At 38.1% G+C, this 21,029-nt stretch overlaps 1 protein-coding gene across 5 annotated transcripts in view; it reads left to right on the top strand.

The window, feature by feature from the left end:
* Positions 1–21,029, top strand: part of SLC22A15 (solute carrier family 22 member 15) — an 86,861-nt gene that overhangs the window by 53,124 nt on the left and 12,708 nt on the right. For 4 of the 5 annotated variants that reach the window (XR_002733776.2, XR_002733777.2, XM_023222739.2 and 1 more), the window contains 3 exons: positions 2,234–2,449; positions 6,014–6,154; positions 8,124–8,209. Coding sequence is in view for 3 of the 5 variants with exons in the window: in XM_023222739.2 (XP_023078507.1) it covers positions 2,234–2,449; positions 6,014–6,154; positions 8,124–8,209 (443 nt within the window). In the remaining 2 variants the exon portion in view is untranslated. The remainder of the gene's footprint in view (positions 1–2,233; positions 2,450–6,013; positions 6,155–8,123; positions 8,210–21,029) is intronic. The other variant, XM_023222738.2, reaches the window with a different exon arrangement.

Genomic DNA, 21,029 nt, shown 5'->3' with positions numbered 1-21,029 from the left:
TTCCACACAGCAGATCCTCGGACATTGCTCAAATGTTGGTACAAACACATTTGGAATCACCTTCAGAATTTTTCATCAGCAACATAAGAAGCCATATTATATACCTTATTTGTTTATCAGAAACATTTTTACCTAGCTTAAATATTCCTTATTTTCACAATACTTCAATTTCAGTAGATTTACTTTTTTTTCCTGAAAACCAGGGTCCCCTTAATTTACAAAGGTTTGCCACCTTTAATATTCAAGGAGCATTTTTGAGTGGGGCAACATCGTTAAATTAGCATTTTAGCTTTCAAAGGAGCCCATGGCACAGATGACCCTGCTGCTCTGTAGAGGACGGCATGTTCAAAGGCCTGCTCGCTCTTTTAAAAACGTGTCTTACTGTTTTGCATGTATAATCTCCATGTGTTGGAACTCTGTTTCCAAATCTGTCCACTGGCAACTAGGTGACCCTCTTTATAAGCAAGCTTATTGGCCTCTCAAAATGCAGAGAAATATAAGGCCCTAAGATTTTCATGATCAAGATAAATGCTTTGCCAGGTAGAAATAGTTTTATTAACTCAGAGCCAAATTTCTAAAGCCTTCGTGTCTCTCAAATACCATCTTTAAAATGATTTATAAAGTTTTAAAAGTAATTTTTATTGCTTATAAACAATTTTGAAAACACAGAGAGGCTAAGGGTAGGGGAAAATGACTTATATAACCCAAAGATAATGACGGTGAATATTTTGGCATATTTTCTGTTCTTTTTTATTCCTCACAATCCTCCCCAAAATAATTAACTTTTATTGTCATATATTTTCTCTCAATATTTATCATAGTAGTCCTCTTTCATTTAGGCATAATCAAGTGGTTTTACATAATAGCTCCTATATGGCCCTATAGATAGGGCCAATAAATCTCACTCATAACCTGCACACCTAACTTCAACAGAACAATGTTACTTGATTATTTATTTTTTTGTCAGTAATAACAATCAAATGACAATGAAGAAGTAAATGGAAGGATTTTTCAGGATGTTGTAGATGGCCTTTGTTCCTGCTTTTTTATTGTGCATGAATATTCTTTTCCCCAGTAGCAAAGCTCCTGGTAAAACTCCAGCCTTTTGGTTTCCAGCGTCTTTCCTTTCAGCATCATTACATTGCTCTGTACAAAATTGAAATGCTCAATAAATGATTGTTGACAGACTGGCTGTCCACTAAGTTTCCAAATCCTGTAGAGTTTGTTGCTAATTCACTATCCCTATTAGAAGGCACAGTGAATTCTATAAAGCACCTTAAATAGCCAGTTTTATTCATCGAAGTTTCATTTTAGGCAGATAATGTCAAATTAGATTTTAAAAATCCTTGATTTGTGTCTTGTAAACAAGGCTTCCTTGCCTTGGTTTTGTCTTTGGAAAGACCTCTAAAAGTGTGGGCAAAATGGGGAAGAGGAAAAAGATACATAATATTTAAGTTTTGAAACTCTTTGAATATATCAATGGCAATATAATTGTCCAACACTTTTTAGTTATATTAGAAAATAACTGTTGTGTTGTAACTAGAAGTTGATCAGGAAATAACTTTTATTCTTTAAGGTCTTGGGGGATCAGGAAATATCCTCAGAACATTTTAAAGCCAGTGTGTCAGGTGATTTGAGTATTTTGAAGCAGTAAAGACTCAAAAGTAGCTTTGGTAAACTTGGTTTCATCTTTATGTGTAGTCTTAAGATAATCTCTACCTCCTACATGTCACTATATTAAAAACATTTCAGTTTATGTTTTTTTTCTGATGAGATAATAAAGATTTCCATCTTCTTTGTGAGGCTTTTTTAGAACTTAAAAAAAACCCTTGTCTCTACAGTATTATTCAAACAACACTTGGCTAGGATTTAGAGCCATATCTTTGACCTGTGCTTTATGAAGAATTTTCATTATTCAGTCCTATAGACTGAATAATGTTAATATTTAACATTAAAATTCACATATTAAAATTTATTTTAAAAAAATGCATGCTCTTTGCTTTTTAAACTGCAATTGTAAAAGCATGTTCTTGGTTTTCAGCGGTAGACTACCATTTAACGTTACCATGCTGTTGAAAGTAGCCCTTTCATATGTCATTGGGAGAGTCAAACTTTAAGTCTAACACGGAATCCATTTGTGGTGCAGGAATCCATGTACTGAGTAGGTGATTTGTCTCCTTCCTGTGCACGTGTGCCTATATGAATATACAGCCTTTAATGACATCTCTTTCAGATTCATTCCTGAATCACCTCGTTGGTTATACTCCCAGGGTCGACTGAGTGAGGCTGAAGAGGCGCTGTACATCATTGCCAAGAGGAACCGCAAGCTCAAGTGCACATTCTCACTAACACACCCCGCCAACAGGAGCTGCAGGGAGACTGGAAGTTTCCTGGATCTGTTTCGTTACCGGGTCCTCTTAGGACACACTTTGATCCTGATGTTCATCTGGTAATTATACTAAGGCGTGTTCTGTTGCTCTTTAACTAAGGTTGCTCAAGGTTCTCTTGATATCCTGCTCCTTCTTCAGGGTGCAGAGAACTTTACCTCTTTTGTTAGCTTGAGGTTGTTTTCTTAAAAGCAAGGCCCCTGATTCTTAGTACCTGGTTTTCTTCTTGCGCAGTCCTGTCTTTCTCAAGCAGCAGATGATGGTGCCTGATGGGCAGGTCCACTGAGCTTGAGTAAGCAGACATCAGAAGCACGTCTTTGCTCTTGAGATATTTATCATAAATATTTAAGCCTTCCTGCCCCTTCCGCTGCAAAAAAGGAAAGAAGGCAAATAAGCATGCTAGAAATAGAAGAGTTTTTAAGTAGGACTTTAAAAATACTTACCTTTGGTGTTGGCATCACGCAGTTTGCTAGCACATTCTGATTGTGGTGCTCCATGCTGCATTTTCTGTGGTACTCCCACTCACTAACTCACTGAGGTGGGCTAAACATGATCCCTTGTACAGATGGGACCCCAGGAGTTTGAAGTGAGGAACCCTAAGCCACATATGTAAATCAGTGATTGAACTGATGAGCACTTTCTGAACCTGATTTTTCTGGTTGTTTAGCTTATTCCCACCTGCCTCTCAAAATGCTCTCAGCATGAGTGTAAGTTGCATTCAGTGGTTCAAGATGGTTTCATTTAAAGAATGAAGTTGTAGAAAGAGGAGAAATGGATGGGTGCATACAATTTGTGGATTGCACATGTGTTTTGATATTGTACATACTGCTAACGTGCCATAAGTGTTATCTGGGCAAAATCATACCTACTAGCCTAAAGGACAGTTGTGCTGTGGCTGATATGTATTTGCCACAAAGCCTGCATGGAACCCTACATTTCATGCAGGGATAAAGGAAAGTGATTTTATATGAAAGTGATCTTATGTATAAAGCTACAAAGAATAGTAGCTTTAGAATAAGAAGCTGCAACGATGTTTTTCTATATCATATTCTCTTTTTCTACCCAAGCAGTGGCTGCCACCTGTATGGTTGGGGGCCATGTTAACCAGCTGCTACTTTCCCCCACAGAACCATCACAGTGCTAGGAATATCACAGATGCATAATAAATGTTGAGGCTTGGAGGCATGGAGATTAAGAAAACCATTGAAAGCCAAACCTGACAACACAGCATAGGAGCTGCAAATTTGAGGTTCTACTATTCAAAAACAAATACAAAGTATGTTCAGGTACTTAGGGCTCCATAAAACTTTATGTTTGCATGTCACATAGACAGTTAGTCAATCTCTGCCTTGGAGGAACCACCTACTTGTTGCAGATCATTCACTATTTTTATTTTTTTCCCCATGTATATTAACTTCTGAGTTCTGGCCTTCAATGGATAAACAAACAAACCCCAGACTTAGGGCTGGGGAGACTGTCCCTGTTCATTTTATTTCTTACACAGCCAAATAAACTTCTTCCCTGAGGCTGAGAATGTTAAAACATGTGATAATAGAGACAGTCACTCCATATATTGCCGTTCTTTTTGAAGATGCTATAAAATTCTAAAATCTTCTCTGTGGATCTGTCATTCAAGAAAGCCTTAAATGGGGATTCAAATTATACCTCTGTGTTAAACATCTGTTTCTTTGGTTATTTTCCACAATAGTGCCTTTTTAAGTAGTTCTTTGATGCTCTAAATATACTGTTAAATATTACACAAACATTTTAAATTTTGTTCGGGGGGCATAAAGAGGATTGAAATGATTTTAATAGTTGTAATTATGGATCCCAATGACCGACTCTGTGATGAAGGCAACTTGCAGAGCACAGGCTCAGCCCTGGGGACAATGGGCCTTCCATGCTTCATGCTCTCCCCATTCTCTCTCACCACCAGCTGGGAACTAAATTCCACTATTGTCCTGAACTGGCTTGTCTATTCTTGCCTTGACTTGATACTGTCACAGCTTGATTTAAATAGGGGTGTGTGTGTGTGTCTGTCTGGAATTTCTATTGTAAATGCAGAACAGACGCACAGAAAACTAACTGGGAAACAGCATTATGTAAGAGGAAAGTCTCTTCTGCAGGTATAAAGGATTTTAAGAACATTTTAGAAAACTACATGGATTCAAATTTATTTTGCCCTCTGCTTTCATGCAAGATACCTGGGAGACAGTGAGAATAGACAATGCAGTGTCACCTTGCATCCTTACATGTGATGTCCTGGCTACAATCCTGCCCATTGCCCTTGGTATATGAATAACACTTCATCTCAGTAAGAAGTCATGCATAATACTTCTGGCTCATTTGCTAGGGAGGGCTGGACTACTAACCACTCCAGCTTGAGGGTCCCTCTTCCTTACATCTCTCTCTCCTTACATTACCACAGTCTGGAGTACTTGGCCCACTTCTGAGATTAAGCAGAGATGGAAATAAAACTCACTTTCCTGATTGATCTCATTATAGCCACAGCTCATTAGACTTTCTCTAAGGAAAGCTAAAGGGAAGCAAATGAGAACGTCCCCTTAATAAACACTGATCAAACTGCATTGCAAAAGTATAAAAACTGATGAACTTAACAAAGCTTCTGTATTTTACTGCTTGTATAGAAATTTGTGGTTTACCAAACATATTCATATTCTTGTAAAGCCCAGTTTCAGGGTTTTATTTTTGTTCATTCTATTCTATTTTGTTTTGTTTTATTTTAATAATGCAGTTTCCTAGGCATAGAAGTTCCTACTACCACCATTACTGTGTTTGAGGAAGCCCTGATTTGGATCTTTAGGTTGGCACTTGGCTTCCTCGGCTCTTTAGTTCCTGGATTGTAGGAGAGAGGCTTGGTGCCTAGCACAATGCCTGCCACCCAAGAGGAGCTCCCTGTTTGTTTCAGGAATGGTGTACATAAATAAATTAATAGCTTTTTAAGTGACCCTTCCTCAGTTGTTCCTCCTAGAAGATCCTGCCTTTGCTGTGACCTTTACTTTTTCTTTCCTGTTCTGGGAGTCTGTGGCATATGCACCTACTGAGTGCGGGATGGGGTTAAAACCTGCAATGAGAAGTGTCTGGATCATTGGGGATTGGAGTGCCAGTCATTTCCGGCCTTCAGGTGACCCACTGAAGATCCAGTCACTTCTCAGCTCATGTTCTTAAGACCATCTTCTGTTGGCTTTCTCAATGGGAGTTCTTTTCTGGAATCATTTCAGTAATATTACAACAGTCTATAACAAGTGTTCCATAAATTGTTGCCTTAAATAAAGGATAGGGTCATTGTGTTCTATTAATTGCAAAAATGCTTGCTGGAAGCACATGCGATGTCTTTCCTCTTTAAGGGGCTGGCCATCCATTTGATTTATATAACATGTAGACATAGCTCAAATTATTTCCCAGCCCCCATAATTTTTTGTTTTTAACTAGGGTTGAAATTTAGATTAAAATAGAAAAATTAGTAGGAGAGACAAGCTTATTGCTTGCAGCAGATCAAGCAACCATATTGAACCACTCTTTGAATCTTCTCTGGCAAATTCTTATGTACTTTTCTATTGTCCTTCTTGTCTTTTACCTTCTGATCCTTTGACTCCCAATTGCAGGTTTGTGTGCAGCTTGGTGTATTATGGCCTAACTCTGAGTGCGGGTGATCTAGGTGGAAGTATTTATGCCAACCTGGCCCTGTCTGGCCTTATAGAGATTCCATCTTACCCTCTCTGTATCTACTTGATTAACCAAAAATGGTGAGTAAGTGTGGATGAATATGAAGTGCACCACAGAGAATGCACACACACACATATGCCCTCTGATATACATGCATATCTACATGGTGTTGTCTTTGTATGCAGTATCAGCTGATTGCTCTGTGGTGATTAGTTTCTTTCCATCTAAAAACAGTTAGAATTCATTTCTTAGTGCAGGATTCCTTGAGTTTCATGTTTACGAGTTTTTATATAGGTTTCAATTCAATATTGAATATCAAAATCCAAGGTAGTATTGAATATTACCGTCAGAGTGTTTGTGAGTCGTCTGTATGTAATTTGTTAGTCGCCAGAGATGAGATTATTAGCTCTATGTAGATGAAACTCTATAAACCCAATTAACAATAAATATTTAGAAGTTCTTACAAGAAGACAAATAATTGAAGAAACTAGAAAGACTTTTCTTATCTTCTATGGCCCACCTTACTTTGTTGAGAAGGCAGAAGATACACGGCTTTACTCATTGTCAGTGGGCACAGTTTTTAGATAGATTTTAAACATTATTTTATAGAGACCCCTTTCCTCAATTTTTGAGATTGCTTCTGTTACTTAGCCCCTGACCAGGCCACCTAAAAATCCCATTCTGCATGAGCTGGGAATCAGCTGAATTATGCCATTTCTTTTTCTCCAGAAATCATCATTCCAACCAAACTCAGAATTCCTTTGGCATTGTGCTTAATGCTATTGTCATGATGTTTTAGCCGAGAGTGTTTTGAAGGGCAGGTTTGGATTCTGTTAAATTGAAGGCTTGTCTCCCAGGCAGTGTTCCCAGCTGCCTCTGCTGATCCCTGTGGTAGAGGCTACAGCTTACTCTCATCATGATACAAGAGCTGGATCATGTATTATATTCAGAAGTCTTTCCCAGTACCCCCAGTTGTGCCAGATGCCTCTCCTTTGTGCTGCTCTAGCACCCTGTGCATACCTCTGGGGCCATTTAAAAGTGTTACAAGGAAGCCGTCCATGGGGGTATTTTATGTGTCTTTGTATCCTTGGTACTTGCCTAGCATGGTGTGTGTTACTTGAAAGGCCTTCCATATTGACTGTTAAATTAAGCAAAATGACCTGGAAAAGAAGACTCAAGACCTTCTTAGCACCACCCAGAGTTAGGATTGAAATCTGAAGCAGAGGGAAGGAAGGCTACCTTTGTGATCTGGCAGACCTGAATTTGGATCTAGTCTTTGCCATGTGTTCGTTGTATGACTTTGACAAGTTTCTTCACTAAGCCTCCCTTCGTACTTACTCTCAAACCAGGGATTGTAAAATTCACTAGCAAAATTATCAAAATTATTGAGGTTCCTAGTAAAAGTTCATGGCATGTTGTAAGCCCCTAGAAAAGGGAGACTTATTAATATTAATATATTTCTTCCAAGTCTAGGGCTTTTATTTGAAAATCGCTTCCCTCAATAAGTATGAACTAACATTTCACTTATTTCTAACCCACTAACAAATTTTTTTTCTGTGCGTATTTTTAAGAGAGATTGACTTAAAACAAATGCCAAAACTTTAAACTGCATAAAACCAGAAAAGGTAATCAGAAAATAAAGGAAGTTGTAAGACTATTCTCCTTGTTTCAGTTTCATTCTCTGAAAGATGGAGAATATAATAATACATGCCTACAGGATTTTTATTAGGATTAAATAAGGTAATAGATGGTAAACATTTAAAACAGTGTCTGAAACTTAGCACTCATGGAAATAGACAGAATGATAACTATGCTCTTTTCCCACACAAATTGCTTAATCTTGCCATCCGTCAACTTTCCCTTTGTTTTATAGTGGTTATTTATTTTGAGTCCTAGTCAGTTTCCTATCAGTCACATTTGCCACTTATGCCTTAAGAGGAGATGAACATATATAATGAAACTGAAGATTTTTAAATAAGAAGTTTGGGAAGAAACAGATGACTTTATAAGGTTCTTAAGAGAACTGTGTAATTTCTTTCTATTGTTTAGGTTTGGTCGAAAGCGAACATTATCAGCATTTCTGTGCCTAGGAGGACTGGCTTGTCTTATTGTAATGTTTCTTCCAGAAAAGAAAGGTATGCCTTTCAAATTTCTACAAGGGTTTTGAACAGTACTTTTATTACAATGAATCATAATATAGTGGAGAGATGACCATATGGCATGCTTCATTTCTGTGATTGCATATTGTTTAGCAATTGTGTGGGATATAATGGGCCAGATTCCTTCCATTGCTTCAGCTATTCTCTGGGTGAATAATGTGCTTAGAGGTGCACTATTAATTCTTTCAGGCTATTAAGCTACCATCTGGGGTAACTGAGATGTAGTATTGGTGATGTTAGAGTTGTTTATTTGATGATGAGGAGGACGGATTAGTTCTTCACAGAAAGAAACTTCATCCAAGGTTGTAAATTGCACTCGTCATTACAGCCAACCACAAGATTGGAGAGCAGAGCCCCTGGTTCTCAAAGGTGGCTTTGGTGCCCCTCTACATCTCCAGCATGACTCTCAAGGAACTCCAACGACAACAAGAACAATAGTATTCACTGTTGGTGACAATGGATAGTCTCTTAGTCTTACATAAATGTGAAAACACCTAGTTAGGAAACTGGTATTTTTATATATGTGTAGCTTTGCTATGCAAACACAGCTTCAAGAAGGATCCCTTTAGCATTCTAATATAACCTGATTGCTGCCCCTGTGTAGACATTCTGTAGCTATTGCTGGTTTTCAATCTCTTTTTTCACTAGCACACCTGAGGTATGTCAGCGATTGCCTTGGGAACTGTGTTTTTGGTTGTGATTTTCTAGAAGGAGGAGTGAGTCACAACAACTCTCTGAAGCTGGAGCGTGTGATATAACAAGAGCCCTGTCTTAGGGGCTTTTGGATTTTGATAGGGTTCTGTTATGAAGCTTGCATTCCAGGTGACAATCCTTATGAGACGATTTGATGTAAAGTTTTGATAACTACTGGCAATGCATGAAGAATTCATTTTTTGTCAGAGTGTATCAGGTATTAAATACTCCTTTGGTAAATTGCTTCTCCTTGTGGTTCATTTGTGCATGTCTCATTAAAGACCCCAAGGCCGTGTGTTCTCCCTGTTTTATAACCCTCCAGTATGTCTACTCTGCTATTGATTGCCACGTGAGGTTCTATACCTTGAGTCTCTAGTGTAAATTGCTCACTACTTAGAGTTTACCCAATACTTAGAACAGCTTTAAAGTGATTTTCATAGAATCATGGAAACTAGAGAACTGAGTAAATTTGCCCATTTTTTATTCTCTAAGCAAATGGGTGCCCCTGCTAATACTAAGTAGAGGAGGAACTCCCCAGCTATTGCCCTACCATAGACTTGTAGAACTAGAGAACTAGGTGCTCAGTTTTGTTTGTCTTCTGGTAAGACAGTGATGGACTTCAAATTGTTGTGGTTTTATATTCAGCAGATTTTGTTTTGCAGAGGCACCTTGAGAATTCGTTTTTTTTTTTTTTTTCTTTTTTTTTACCTGCAATAGTCCAGCATTCTGTTTATTGCCTCATAGAGAAAAACTTTTCGCTAGTCCTGTAAACACACCTGTAACCTATCACACCTTCATAAGCCAGGCCAATTAATGTGTTTCCTCCCCTCCCATTTATTTGCACACTCCAGGTAACCCATCTCCTAGGACTCTACATGTGGCCCTTTCTTGAAATGATCTCTTCTTATAAATAACAAGACAAAAATCTATGGTAAATGCAGATGTATGGTCTCCCCTCCAGACCAGCAAGTACCACTCTATTTGATTATAATCTGTTTTAGGAGAGCAACTTGGACCCTTTGTTGATTGTGTCCCTTGGTGGACACTGAATAAGAAACAGCATAGCAGAGTGTCTTTGGCACTCCACGAATGTGCCTCAGGAGTGTTACCTCTGTTATACTTAGAAAACGTAGATGTATTGTCTGTTTGTAACGATTTCTTAGCTGGGCATGGTGGCTCACGCCTGTAATTCCAGCACTTTGGAGGCTGAGGAGGGCAGATCACCTAAGGTCAGAAGTTCGAGACCAGCCTGGCCAACATGGTGAAACCCCATCTCTACTAAAAATACAAAAATTAGTCGGGCGTGGTGGTGGGTGCCTGTAATCCTAGCTACTAGGGAGGCTGAGGCAGGAGAATGGCTTCAACCCAGGAGGTGGAGGTTGCAGTGAGCCCAGATGGTGCCATTGCTTTCCAGCCTGGGTGACAAGAGCAAAATTCTGTCTCAAAAAAAAAAAAAAAAGATTTCCAGGGAAATTATTTCTATTTTTAATATTTCTACTACTTAATTTTAATAAATAATTTCTATATTTAATAACCATTACTATTAAAATTATCGTCTTCCACTACCATTGAGCCCATTGTCTTTCATTTAATTCATCACTAGAGAGAGAATATATGGTCATCTTTTTTGTATAATCCTTTCTGTGCTTGCAAAGACTTCCCGCTATGCCTAAATTTTCTCTTCTTTCAGATAAATAGTATTTGTTCTTTAAACTTTCTTTAAACCTTTTGTATTTACTCTTTAAAATATTTTGATGACTTTTTTTTAATCTCAAGTTTTTCAAAGATTTAGACTACATTTGTAAGTTCTAATAAGTACATATAAAGACAATGACCTTGCAATTTGAAAAATTCTGTAGCATCTTGTGTTAGTTTGGAGAGTACTCATTTTCTGTTTGCATTTTGTGTTCCCTTGTCCTCACTTTTCCTTACCAAACATGCCTTCAGTCTTGCCTTTCTGCTAACTCAGGTGACCCTCTACCCACCATTATTTTTTAGCACCTCTACTTGATTGTGAGTCTCTGTGTCAGAAGCATTTGTGGAGACTGTGACAATATATCTCTAGAAGAGATAGCCAGTAAGCCAGAAAATAAATTGTTTGGCATTCCTCAGCCTTTGGTTTATAATTATTAGACATAAGTGTCCTGCCCAGTACATATTTGCATGCTGGTTAGCCTTGAAGTAAATGTTCTCCTCTGGGAGTAATATTAGCAGGTGGCCACTAATGTTTTTCCCAGATTAGTAATCAGACATTTTACCTGAATTATGTGCTTGCATGGAGGATTCTAATTAACCTTAGAACACTTGCTACCATTTATTAAGTGTTAATCAAGTGCTGGATTCTCTTTATATACAGAAGGTATTATATATTATCCCCATTTTTATAAAGAAACAAAAGCCCAGATTGGTCAAGCAACACGTCCAAGGTTGCATAGCAAGTAAGTAGCACATCTGGGATTCAGATTCCTTCTAACTCTAAAGTCAGTCCTCTTTTGGGAATGCTGTTTTCTCCTCTTAGATAAGAGAGGTTTTTTTGTATGGTTTGTTTTGAGACAGGGTCTCGCTCTGTCTCCTAGGCTGGACTGCAGTAGTGTAGTTCATAGCTCACTGCAGCCTTGACCTCTTGGGCTCAAGCAGTCCTACCACCTCAGTCTCTTGAGTAGCTGGGACTACAGGCATGCACCAGCCATGTCAGGGTAATTTTTAAAATTTTAAAAAATAATTTTTGTAGGCTGATCTGGAACTCCTAGTCTCAAGTGATTCTCCTCCCTTGGCCTCCCAAAGTGCTGGGATTATAGGCATGACCATCGCATCTGGCCAGATAAGAGTTTTAGAACCAAAGTATTCATTGGAAATAATGAAGCTAAAGTCAGAGGATTAACGCTGCCTGATTAAAGCCAGTTCTTAACTCTTTAGTGTGCAGGCCTGATGGGAATTGGCCAGTGTTGAAGAACCTGGGTTGTCAGAGTGGCATTGGGCTCTCATTGATGAGGTTTATGGCAGTTGTGGTCCTGCCAGAGAATCTGAACAGTAGGAGGTCATGGCGTGATAAACACGGTTCTTAGTGAGGCAGTGTTCTTAGACTCAGCCCTAGTGGCACCTTCATATCTCATTTCTTTTTCTAACATTGGTCTGCACATTTCTTTATTTGACTTTTCTAGTGTCTGTGATACAAAAGATACTATTCATAAACAAAATCTAGTTCCTAGTCTCAAAGAGTTTACAATCTAATGAGAGTAATTAGGGATTCAAAAATAATAAAAGACTATATGAGAATTGACAGCAAAATGCTGTGGGAACTTTAAGCTCAGGCCATGATAGTGATGGAGACCAGCTGACTTGCTTTAAACAACAATAGAACCAGACAAAATATATACATAAGAAATGTTGATTTTCAGACGTTGGACAACAGACTGCATAGGACAAGCAGTGATCCCTGAGAGGAGAAAATAAACGAAGTAGGCTCTGAAAATGCCCTAGCTCATGGTTGCCAAACCACAGTGCAGGGAAGGGAAGCCCAATAAATCATAGCATTCTTACTAAATGGAAGAAACAGAAACTGAAGCTTGGGGAAGCCAAGATGTCTGGAATTTGCTGAGCAAAATCCTGGAGAGTAGTAAGATACACAGAGGAAGAACTCCAGAGGTCTGCAGAAGAAACCTCCTAGTCTTTGGCTGCTTACTGATTTGAGCATGCATTTGAAGAAACTACTGAGGCCAGGGGGAGATCACCAGAAAGTGGCAGGCAGAACAGTCCTTGGATTGTTGAGTACATGAATGGTTTGTGTTCTCTTCAGCCGATCACAGAGCATTGGATAGAGACCTCCTAGGTCAGAGTCATTTTAGCAAAAGGCTTTTTTTGTTGTTGTTGTCATAAATGTGCTTAAAAACCAAACTCAGAAAGATCAACTGATTCCAAGTAACTTAACTGCATCACAGAACAAAGACCAACAAGACTTAAAGGAACAATAAAGTCCAGCACCCCAAAAAATAACATTAACAAAAAAAAAAAATTGAGTGTATAGCCTCCAGTCACCAAATCAGCAGGCATGCAAATAAGCAGGAAAATACCTCCCACAAGTAGAAGAAAAATCAATAGAAACAAAATAAAAAATGCATACATGATAGAATTAAGAGACAAGAATATTAAAACAGCTATTACAAATGTACTCCATGTGCTTAAGAATACAAGCAGAATACAAGCAGAGAAGTCAAAGGAAAGAAAAGACACACTTTCATCTAGAGATGAAACATATAATGTATGAAAAAAATACGGTAGATGAGATTAACAACAGGTTAAACACTAAACAGAAAAGATCAGTTAAAGACATTAAAAAACTATACAACATGAAACAAAAAAAATTGAATAAAAAACTAACAAAACATCAGTGAGTTGTGGGACAATATTAAGTGGCCTACATACGTGTAATATTAGTCTTAGAAGGAGGGGATAAAGAAAAAGTATTTACAGAAATGCTCAAATGCTTTGCAAATTTGATGAAAACTATAAACACATAATAAGAAAGTGGTCAGTTCATCAAGAGGATAGAACAGTCTTAACTGTATACTTGTAATAAATTTATAGTACATGAAGCAAAAAGAGGCGAAATAGACAAATCCAAGAAACACAGATACTTCAGTATCACTTTCTCAATAATTGATAGAAAGGTAAACAGAAAATATAGACTTGAACAACCAATATGACCTGATCTATAGGTCACTCTATCCTAAACCAATAGAATATGTATTCCATTTGAAGTGCACACAGCACATTTGCCAAGAAAGACTTATTCTAGGCCATAAGACAAGTTTCAATAAGTTTAAAAGAATTGAAAATTTACAAAAACAAGTTAGTTGACCAGAGTAGAATTAAACTAAAAATCACCAACAGAAAGATATCTGGAAGATCCTCAAATACATGGATATGGAACAACACCCTTCTAAAAACATGTGGATTAAAGAAAAAAATCACAAGGAAAACTGGAAAATAGTTTTAATTGAACAATAAAATATACTGTATCGGCCCAGCACAGTGGCTCATGCCTGTAATCCCAGCACTTTGGGAGGCCAAGGTGGGTGGATCACTTGAGGTCAGGAGTTCAAGATCAACCTGGCCAACATGATGAAACCCTGTCTCTACTAACAGTACAAAAATATTAGCCAGTCATGGTGGTGCACATCTGTAATCTCAGCTACTCAGGAGGCTGAGGCAGGAGAATGGCTTGAATCCGGGAAGCAGAGGTTGCAGTGAGCTGAGATTGCGCCACTGCAGCTAGCCTGGGTGACAGAGTGAGACTGTGTCTCAAAAAAATATAAAGTATATTGTATCAGAGTTTATGGGAGGCAGATAAAGTAATGCTTAGAGGGAAATTTATGTAATTCTTTTAAGTATCAGAAAAAAAGAAAGTTTTCAAATTAATGATCTGAGCTTCCAACTTAAGAAAGTAGATAACAAATTTTAAAAAAGAAGAGCTAATTAAGCACAAGCAAGCACAGGAAGAAAATAATAAATATAAAAGCAAAAAAATCAATGGAATGAAAGGAAAAACAATGGAGAAAAGTCAATGAAACCAAAAGCTGGTTGTTTAAGACCAATACAATTATTAAACCTCTCACCATGATAATAAAGAAAAAAGAGAGAAGACACAGAGGCATTAATAAGGGAATATTACGAACATTTTTATGTCAATAAATTCAGCTTAGGTAAAATGGGCAAATTTCTTGAAAGATTGCGAACTACCAAAGCTTACTTAAAAACGTATAGATAACCTGAATAGCACCACTAAAAAAAATTGAATTTGTAGTTAAAAACATGCCCACAAAGAGAATTCTAGGCCCAGATGGCTTTGTGGTAAATTCTATGAAACACAAAAGAAAGAGGATCAGTTGTACACACTTTTCCAGAAAATAAAGAGGAGAGAATAACTCTCCCAACTTAGCCTCTAAGGGCCAGCAATTACTTTGGTACCTAAACCAAACAAAATAAAGGCATTATAAGAAGAGAAAACTACAGATCAATATCTCTCATTAATATGATGTAAAAATCTTAAACAAAATATTAGCAAATTGAGTCCAGCACTGCATAAAAAAGGCAGTACTAATGACTATAGCAAATTTTATCCCACAAATACAAGGTTGGTTTAACATTCAAAAGCCAATTAGTGGCCAGGCAAGGTGGCTCATGCTTGTAATCCTAGCACTTTGGGAGGCCGAGGGGGGTGGATCACGAGGTCAGGAACTTTCTTAACTTGATAAAGAATATTAAGGGAATACCTACAGTAAACATGACATTTACTGGTGAAAGACTGAATACTTATCTAAGATCAGGAAAAAGTCCAGGATGTCCATTCTTAGCACTTCTATGGAACATCGTACAAAAAGTACTAGTGAATATAATAAAGCAATAAAAAGAAATTAAAGGGATTTCAACTGGAACAGAAGTAAAACTGTCTTTATTCACCAGACTACATCATGATCACCTTCATAGAAAATCCATACAAAAAAGAAACCTGTAAGAATTAATTGATGAGCTTAGCAGAGTTATGTGAGAAACAATTTTCTTTCTACATATTAGCAACAAATAGTTAAAACTGAAATAAACCGATGCCATTTATAATAAAATAAAAATATGAAAAATGTAGGGATAAATTTTATGAAACATGTATATGACTACAAAAAACTTTAAAATGCTGATGAGAAAAATTAAAGAAGATGAACTAAATGAATTGGTAATAGTAATAATAAATAGATTACCATGCTCATGGACCAGAAGCCATTAAGATATCAGCTCTCCCCAAATTGATTTATCTTCATTCAGTGTGATATCAGTAAAATTTCCAGCAGTCTTCTTTTGGTGATATAAATTGACAAGTTAATACTAATTTTTTTTTTTTAGATGGAGTCTTGCTCTGTCACACCCAGCCTGGAGTGCAGTGACGTGATCTCGGCTCACTGCAACCTCTGCCTCCTGGGTTCAAGGGATTCTCGTGTCTCAGCCTCCTGAGTAGCTGGGATTACAGGCGCCTGCCATCACGCCCGGCTAATTTTTTGTATTTTTTAGTAGAGACGAGGTTTCACCATGTTGGTCAGGCTAGTCTTGAACTCCTGACCTCAAGTGATCTGCCTGCCTCAGCTTCCCAAAGTGCTGGGATTACAGGTGTGAGCCACTGCACCCGGCCAATACTAAAATTTATATGGAAATTCAAAGGATCTGGATGGATTATCCAGAATAATTTTATCATGGAAAAACAAAGTTGAAGAACTTAGCTACCTGATTATAAGAGTTACAGTAGGCTGGGCATGGTGGCTCATGCCTATAATCCCAACACTTTGGGAGGCTGAGGCAGGTGGATCACCTGAGGTCAGGAGTTCGAGACCAGCTTGGCCAACATGATGTAACCCCATCTCTACTAAAAATACAAAAATTATCTGGGCATGGTGGTGCACATCTGTAATCGCAGCTACTCCGGAGCCTGAGGCAGGAGAATTGCTTTAACCCGGGAGGTGGAGGTTGCAGTGAGCTGAGATCATGCCACTGCACTCTAGCCTAGGCTACAGAGTAAGACTCCATCTCCAAAAAAAAAAAAACTTACAATAAAGTTACATTAATCAAGACAGTACAATATTGGAATGTCTGTACAGATAATGGAACACAACTGAGTATGAAATAAAACCACATATATGGTCAATTGATTTTTTTTTTTGACAGAGCTGAGATTTCATTTACTTTTTAAAAATAAAAATATTTTGCTCAGTTATAATGTACATACAGAAAAGTGCTCATGGTCAATTAATTTTTGATGAAAATGACATGTTAATTCAATGAGGAAAAGATAACCTTTTTAAAAAATGGTGCTGAAATAATTGGATCTCCATATACAAAAAATATAACTTCAACCTATAAATCACATTATATGCAGCAATAAACTTGAAATGGTTGTTAAACTGAAAAGTAAATGCTAAAACTGTATTATACAACTAGTAGAAGAGAACATTGGAGAAAAATCTTAGTGACTTTGAGTTAGGCAAAGATTTCTTAACTAGGACACAAAAAACATGAAAAGAAAAAAATTCATAAAATTAAAAACTTTTGATTTTTAAAAGACACTATTACAGAAATGAAAAGTAAGACACAAACTGGAAGAAAATATATGTAAAACATACATCTGATAAAAGACTTGTATCCAGAATATAGAAAGGACTTTAATAAAAAGGAAAAAATGAGCAAAAGATTTGAATGGATGCTTCTCCAAAAAGATATAAAAATGACAAATAAATATGGGGAAAGTTGTTCAACATCATCAGACATTAGGGAAATAGAAATTGAAACCACAATATCAGGATCATCATGGCAGACGGAAGGCAGGACTAGATTGCAGCTCTGACTCGGATGGACAGAGCACTGTGTAGAGGCTCGCATCATGAACTTTAGCTCCAGATTGACAACAAGAAGAAACCAGCAATCCCAAGAGGACCCACAGTCCCTCTGAAGGAAGCAGGCTGCTCCTGCAGGACCGGGAGACATTCCAAATACTGAGTACCCCAGTTGCGGAAGTGGGAAAAGGAGATCCTCTTCTCCTGAACACACACACCCCCTGGAGAAACTGAAGGTCTGTTCGCAGGAGAAGTTTCACACCTTACCTGGAGTTGAGTCAATTAAGACAGCCAGCAAAATACAGGGGTAGAGGAAGCAGTGGAAAAGGCCCTGGGAGCTCGCTGGGTCCCTAAGGAGGCCACAGGGATCCCTCGGGAGGGTGGCCTAGCCCTACCCCCACCTGACAGCCTTCCCTCCCCACTCTGGTAGCTGAAGACAAAAGGCAAATAATCTTGGGAGTTCTAGGGCCCCACCCACCGCTGGTTCCTCTCCATATTACCATAGCTGATGTTCTCTGGAAAAGTGCCACCTCCCAGCAGGAAGGCAACTAGCACAAAAATAGAGCATTAAGCCACAAAAACTGACTGGGTACGGTGGCTCACGCCTGTAATCCTGGCATTGTGGGAGGCTGAGGTGGGCAGATCACGAGGTCAGGAGTTCGAGACCAGCCTGGCCAAGATGGTGAAACACCGTCTATACTAAAAATATAAAAATTAGCTGGGTATGATGGCATGTGGCTGTACCTCCCAGCTACTCAGGAGGCTGAGGCAGAAGAATCGCTTGAACCCAGGAGGTGGAGATTGCCGTGAGCCAAGATTGTGCCACTGCACTCCAGCCTCCAGCCTGGGTGACAGAGCAAGACTCCATCTCAAAAAACAAACAAACAAAAACCCCACAAAAGCTAAGGACCCTCATGGAGTCCATTGCACCCTCCTGGCACCTGCACTGAAACAGACACTGTTATCCACCGCTGAGAGACCCATAGACAGTTCACATCACAGGACTCTGTCCAGACAACCCCCAGTACCAGCCCAGAGCCAGGTAGACTTGCTGGGTGGCTACACCCAAAAGAGAGACAACAATCACTGCAGTTTGGTTCATATGAAGCCATATCCATAGCAAAAGGGGGAGAGTACTGTATCAAGGGAATATCCCATGAGACAAAAGAATCTAAGCAGCAGCCTTCAGCCTAGACCTTCCCTCTGACAGAGAAAAGGTTATTTATTAAACTGAGGCACCAGAGAAAGGCAAAGTCCAATGCAAGGAACTCCAAAAAATGATACAGGAAATGAAGGGAGAAATATTCAAGGAAATAGACAGCTTAAATAAAAAACAATGTAAACTTCAGGAGACATTGGACATACTTACAGAAATGCAAAATGCTCTGGAAAGTCTCAGCTATAGAATTGAACAAGTAGAAGAAAGAAATTCAAAGCTCTAAGACAAGGTTTTTGAATTAACCCAATGCAACAAAGACAAAGAAAAAAGAACAAGAAAATATGAACAAAGCCTCCAAGAAGTCTGGGATTATGTTAAATGACCAAACCAAAGAATAATTGGTATTCCTGAGTAAGAAGAGAAATGTAAAAGTTAGGAAAACATATATGGGGGATTAATCGAGGAAAAGTTCCCTGGCCTTACTAGAGACCTAGATGTTCCAAATACAAGAAGCACAAAGAACACCTGGGAAATTCATTGCAAAAAGGTCATTGCTTAGGCCCATTGTCATCAGGTTATGTAAAGTTAAGACAAAGGAAACAATCTTAAGAAACTGTGAGATAGAAGCAGCAGGTAACCCATAAAGGAAGACTTCTCAGATTAACGGCAGATTTTTCAGCAGAACCCTACAAGCCAGAAGGGATTGGGACTCTCTATCTTCAGCCTCCTCAAAAGAAACAATTATCAGCCAGGAATTTTGTATCCAGTGAAATTAAGCATCATTTTTGAAGGAAATATAGTATTTTTCATACAAACAAATGCTGAGAGAATTCACCACTAACAAGCCACCACTACAAGAACTGCTAAAAGGAGCTCTAAATCTTGAAACAAATCCTGGAAACACATCAAAACAGAAACTCTTTAAAGCATAAATCACAGGGCCTATAAAACAAAATACAAATTAAAAAGCAAAAACAACAAAAAACCCAAGATACACAGGCAAAACATAGCACAATGAATGCAAGGGTACCTCAGGTCTCAATACTAACATTGAATGTAAATGGCCTAACTGCCCCACTTAAAACTTACAGAACTGCAAAATGGATAAGAACTCACCAAACAACTATCTGCTGCCTTAGGAGACTCACCTAACACATTAAGGACTCACATAAACTTAAGGTAAAGGGGTGGAAAAGGCATTTCATGCAAATGGGCACAAAAAGTGAGCAGGGGTAGCTATTCTTATATCAGATAAAACAAAGCAACAGCAGTTAAAAGAGACAAAGAGGGACATTATGTAACTGGGAAAGACCTTGTCCAACAGGAAAATATCACAATCCTAAACATATATGCACCTAACACTAGAGCTCTCAAATTTATAAAACAAATAATAATATACCTAGAATAATAATATACCTAGGAAATGAGATAGGCAGCAACATATTAATAATGGGGGACTTCATTACTCCACTGACAGCACTAGACAGGTCATCAAGACAAAGTCAACAAAGAAACAATGGATTTAAACTATACCTTGGAACAAATGGACTCAACAGATATATACAGAGTATTTCAGGTGACAGCCACAGAATACACATTCTATTCAACAGCGCATGGAACTTTCTCCAAGATAGACCATATGATAAGCCCTAAAACGAGCCTCAATAAATTTAAGAAATTTGAAATTGTATCAAGCACTCTCTTAGACTACAGTGGAATAAAACAGGAAATCAACTCCAAAAGGAACCTTCAAAACCACGCAAATACATGGAAATTAAATAACCTGCTCCTGAATGAGCAATGGGTCAAAAACAAAATCAAGATGGAAATTTAAAAATTCTTCGAAATGAATGACAGTAATGACACAACCTATCAAAACTCTGGAATATAGCAAAGGCAGTGCTAAGAGGAAAGTTCATACCCCTAAACGCCACATCAAAAGGACCCAAAGAGTACAAAGTGACATTCTAAGGTCATACCTCAAGGAATTAGAGAAACAAGAACAAACCAAACCCAAACCCAGCAGGAGAAAGGAAATAACCAAGATCAGAGCAGAACTAAATGAAATAGAACAAACAAATACAAAAGATAAATGAAACGAAAAGCTGGTTCTTTGAAAAGATAAATATAATTGATAGATCATTAGCAAGATTAACCAAGAAAAGAAGAGAGAAAATCCAAATAACCTCATTAAGAAATGATACAGGAGATATTACAACTGACACCACTGAAATACAAAAGATCATTCAAGGCTACTGTGAACACCTTCAAACACATAAACTAGAAAACCTAGAAAGAGATGGATAAGTTCATGGAAAAATACAACCCTCCTAGCTTAAATCAGGAATAATTAGATATCCTTAACAGACCAATAACAAGCAGCGAGATTGAAAAGGTAATTTAAAAATTACCAACAAAAAATGTCCAGGACCAGACGAATTTACAGCAGAATTCTACCAGACATTTAACGAATTGGTACCAATCCTTTTGACACTATTCCACAAGATAGAGAAAGAAGGAACCTTCCCTAATTTATTCTTTGAAGCCAGCATCACCCTAATACCAAAACCAG

Source organism: Piliocolobus tephrosceles, chromosome 1 (genome assembly GCF_002776525.5).
Source record: "Piliocolobus tephrosceles isolate RC106 chromosome 1, ASM277652v3, whole genome shotgun sequence".
NCBI lineage: Eukaryota > Metazoa > Chordata > Mammalia > Primates > Cercopithecidae > Piliocolobus > Piliocolobus tephrosceles.
This window is presented reverse-complemented; position numbering and strand designations above follow the sequence as displayed.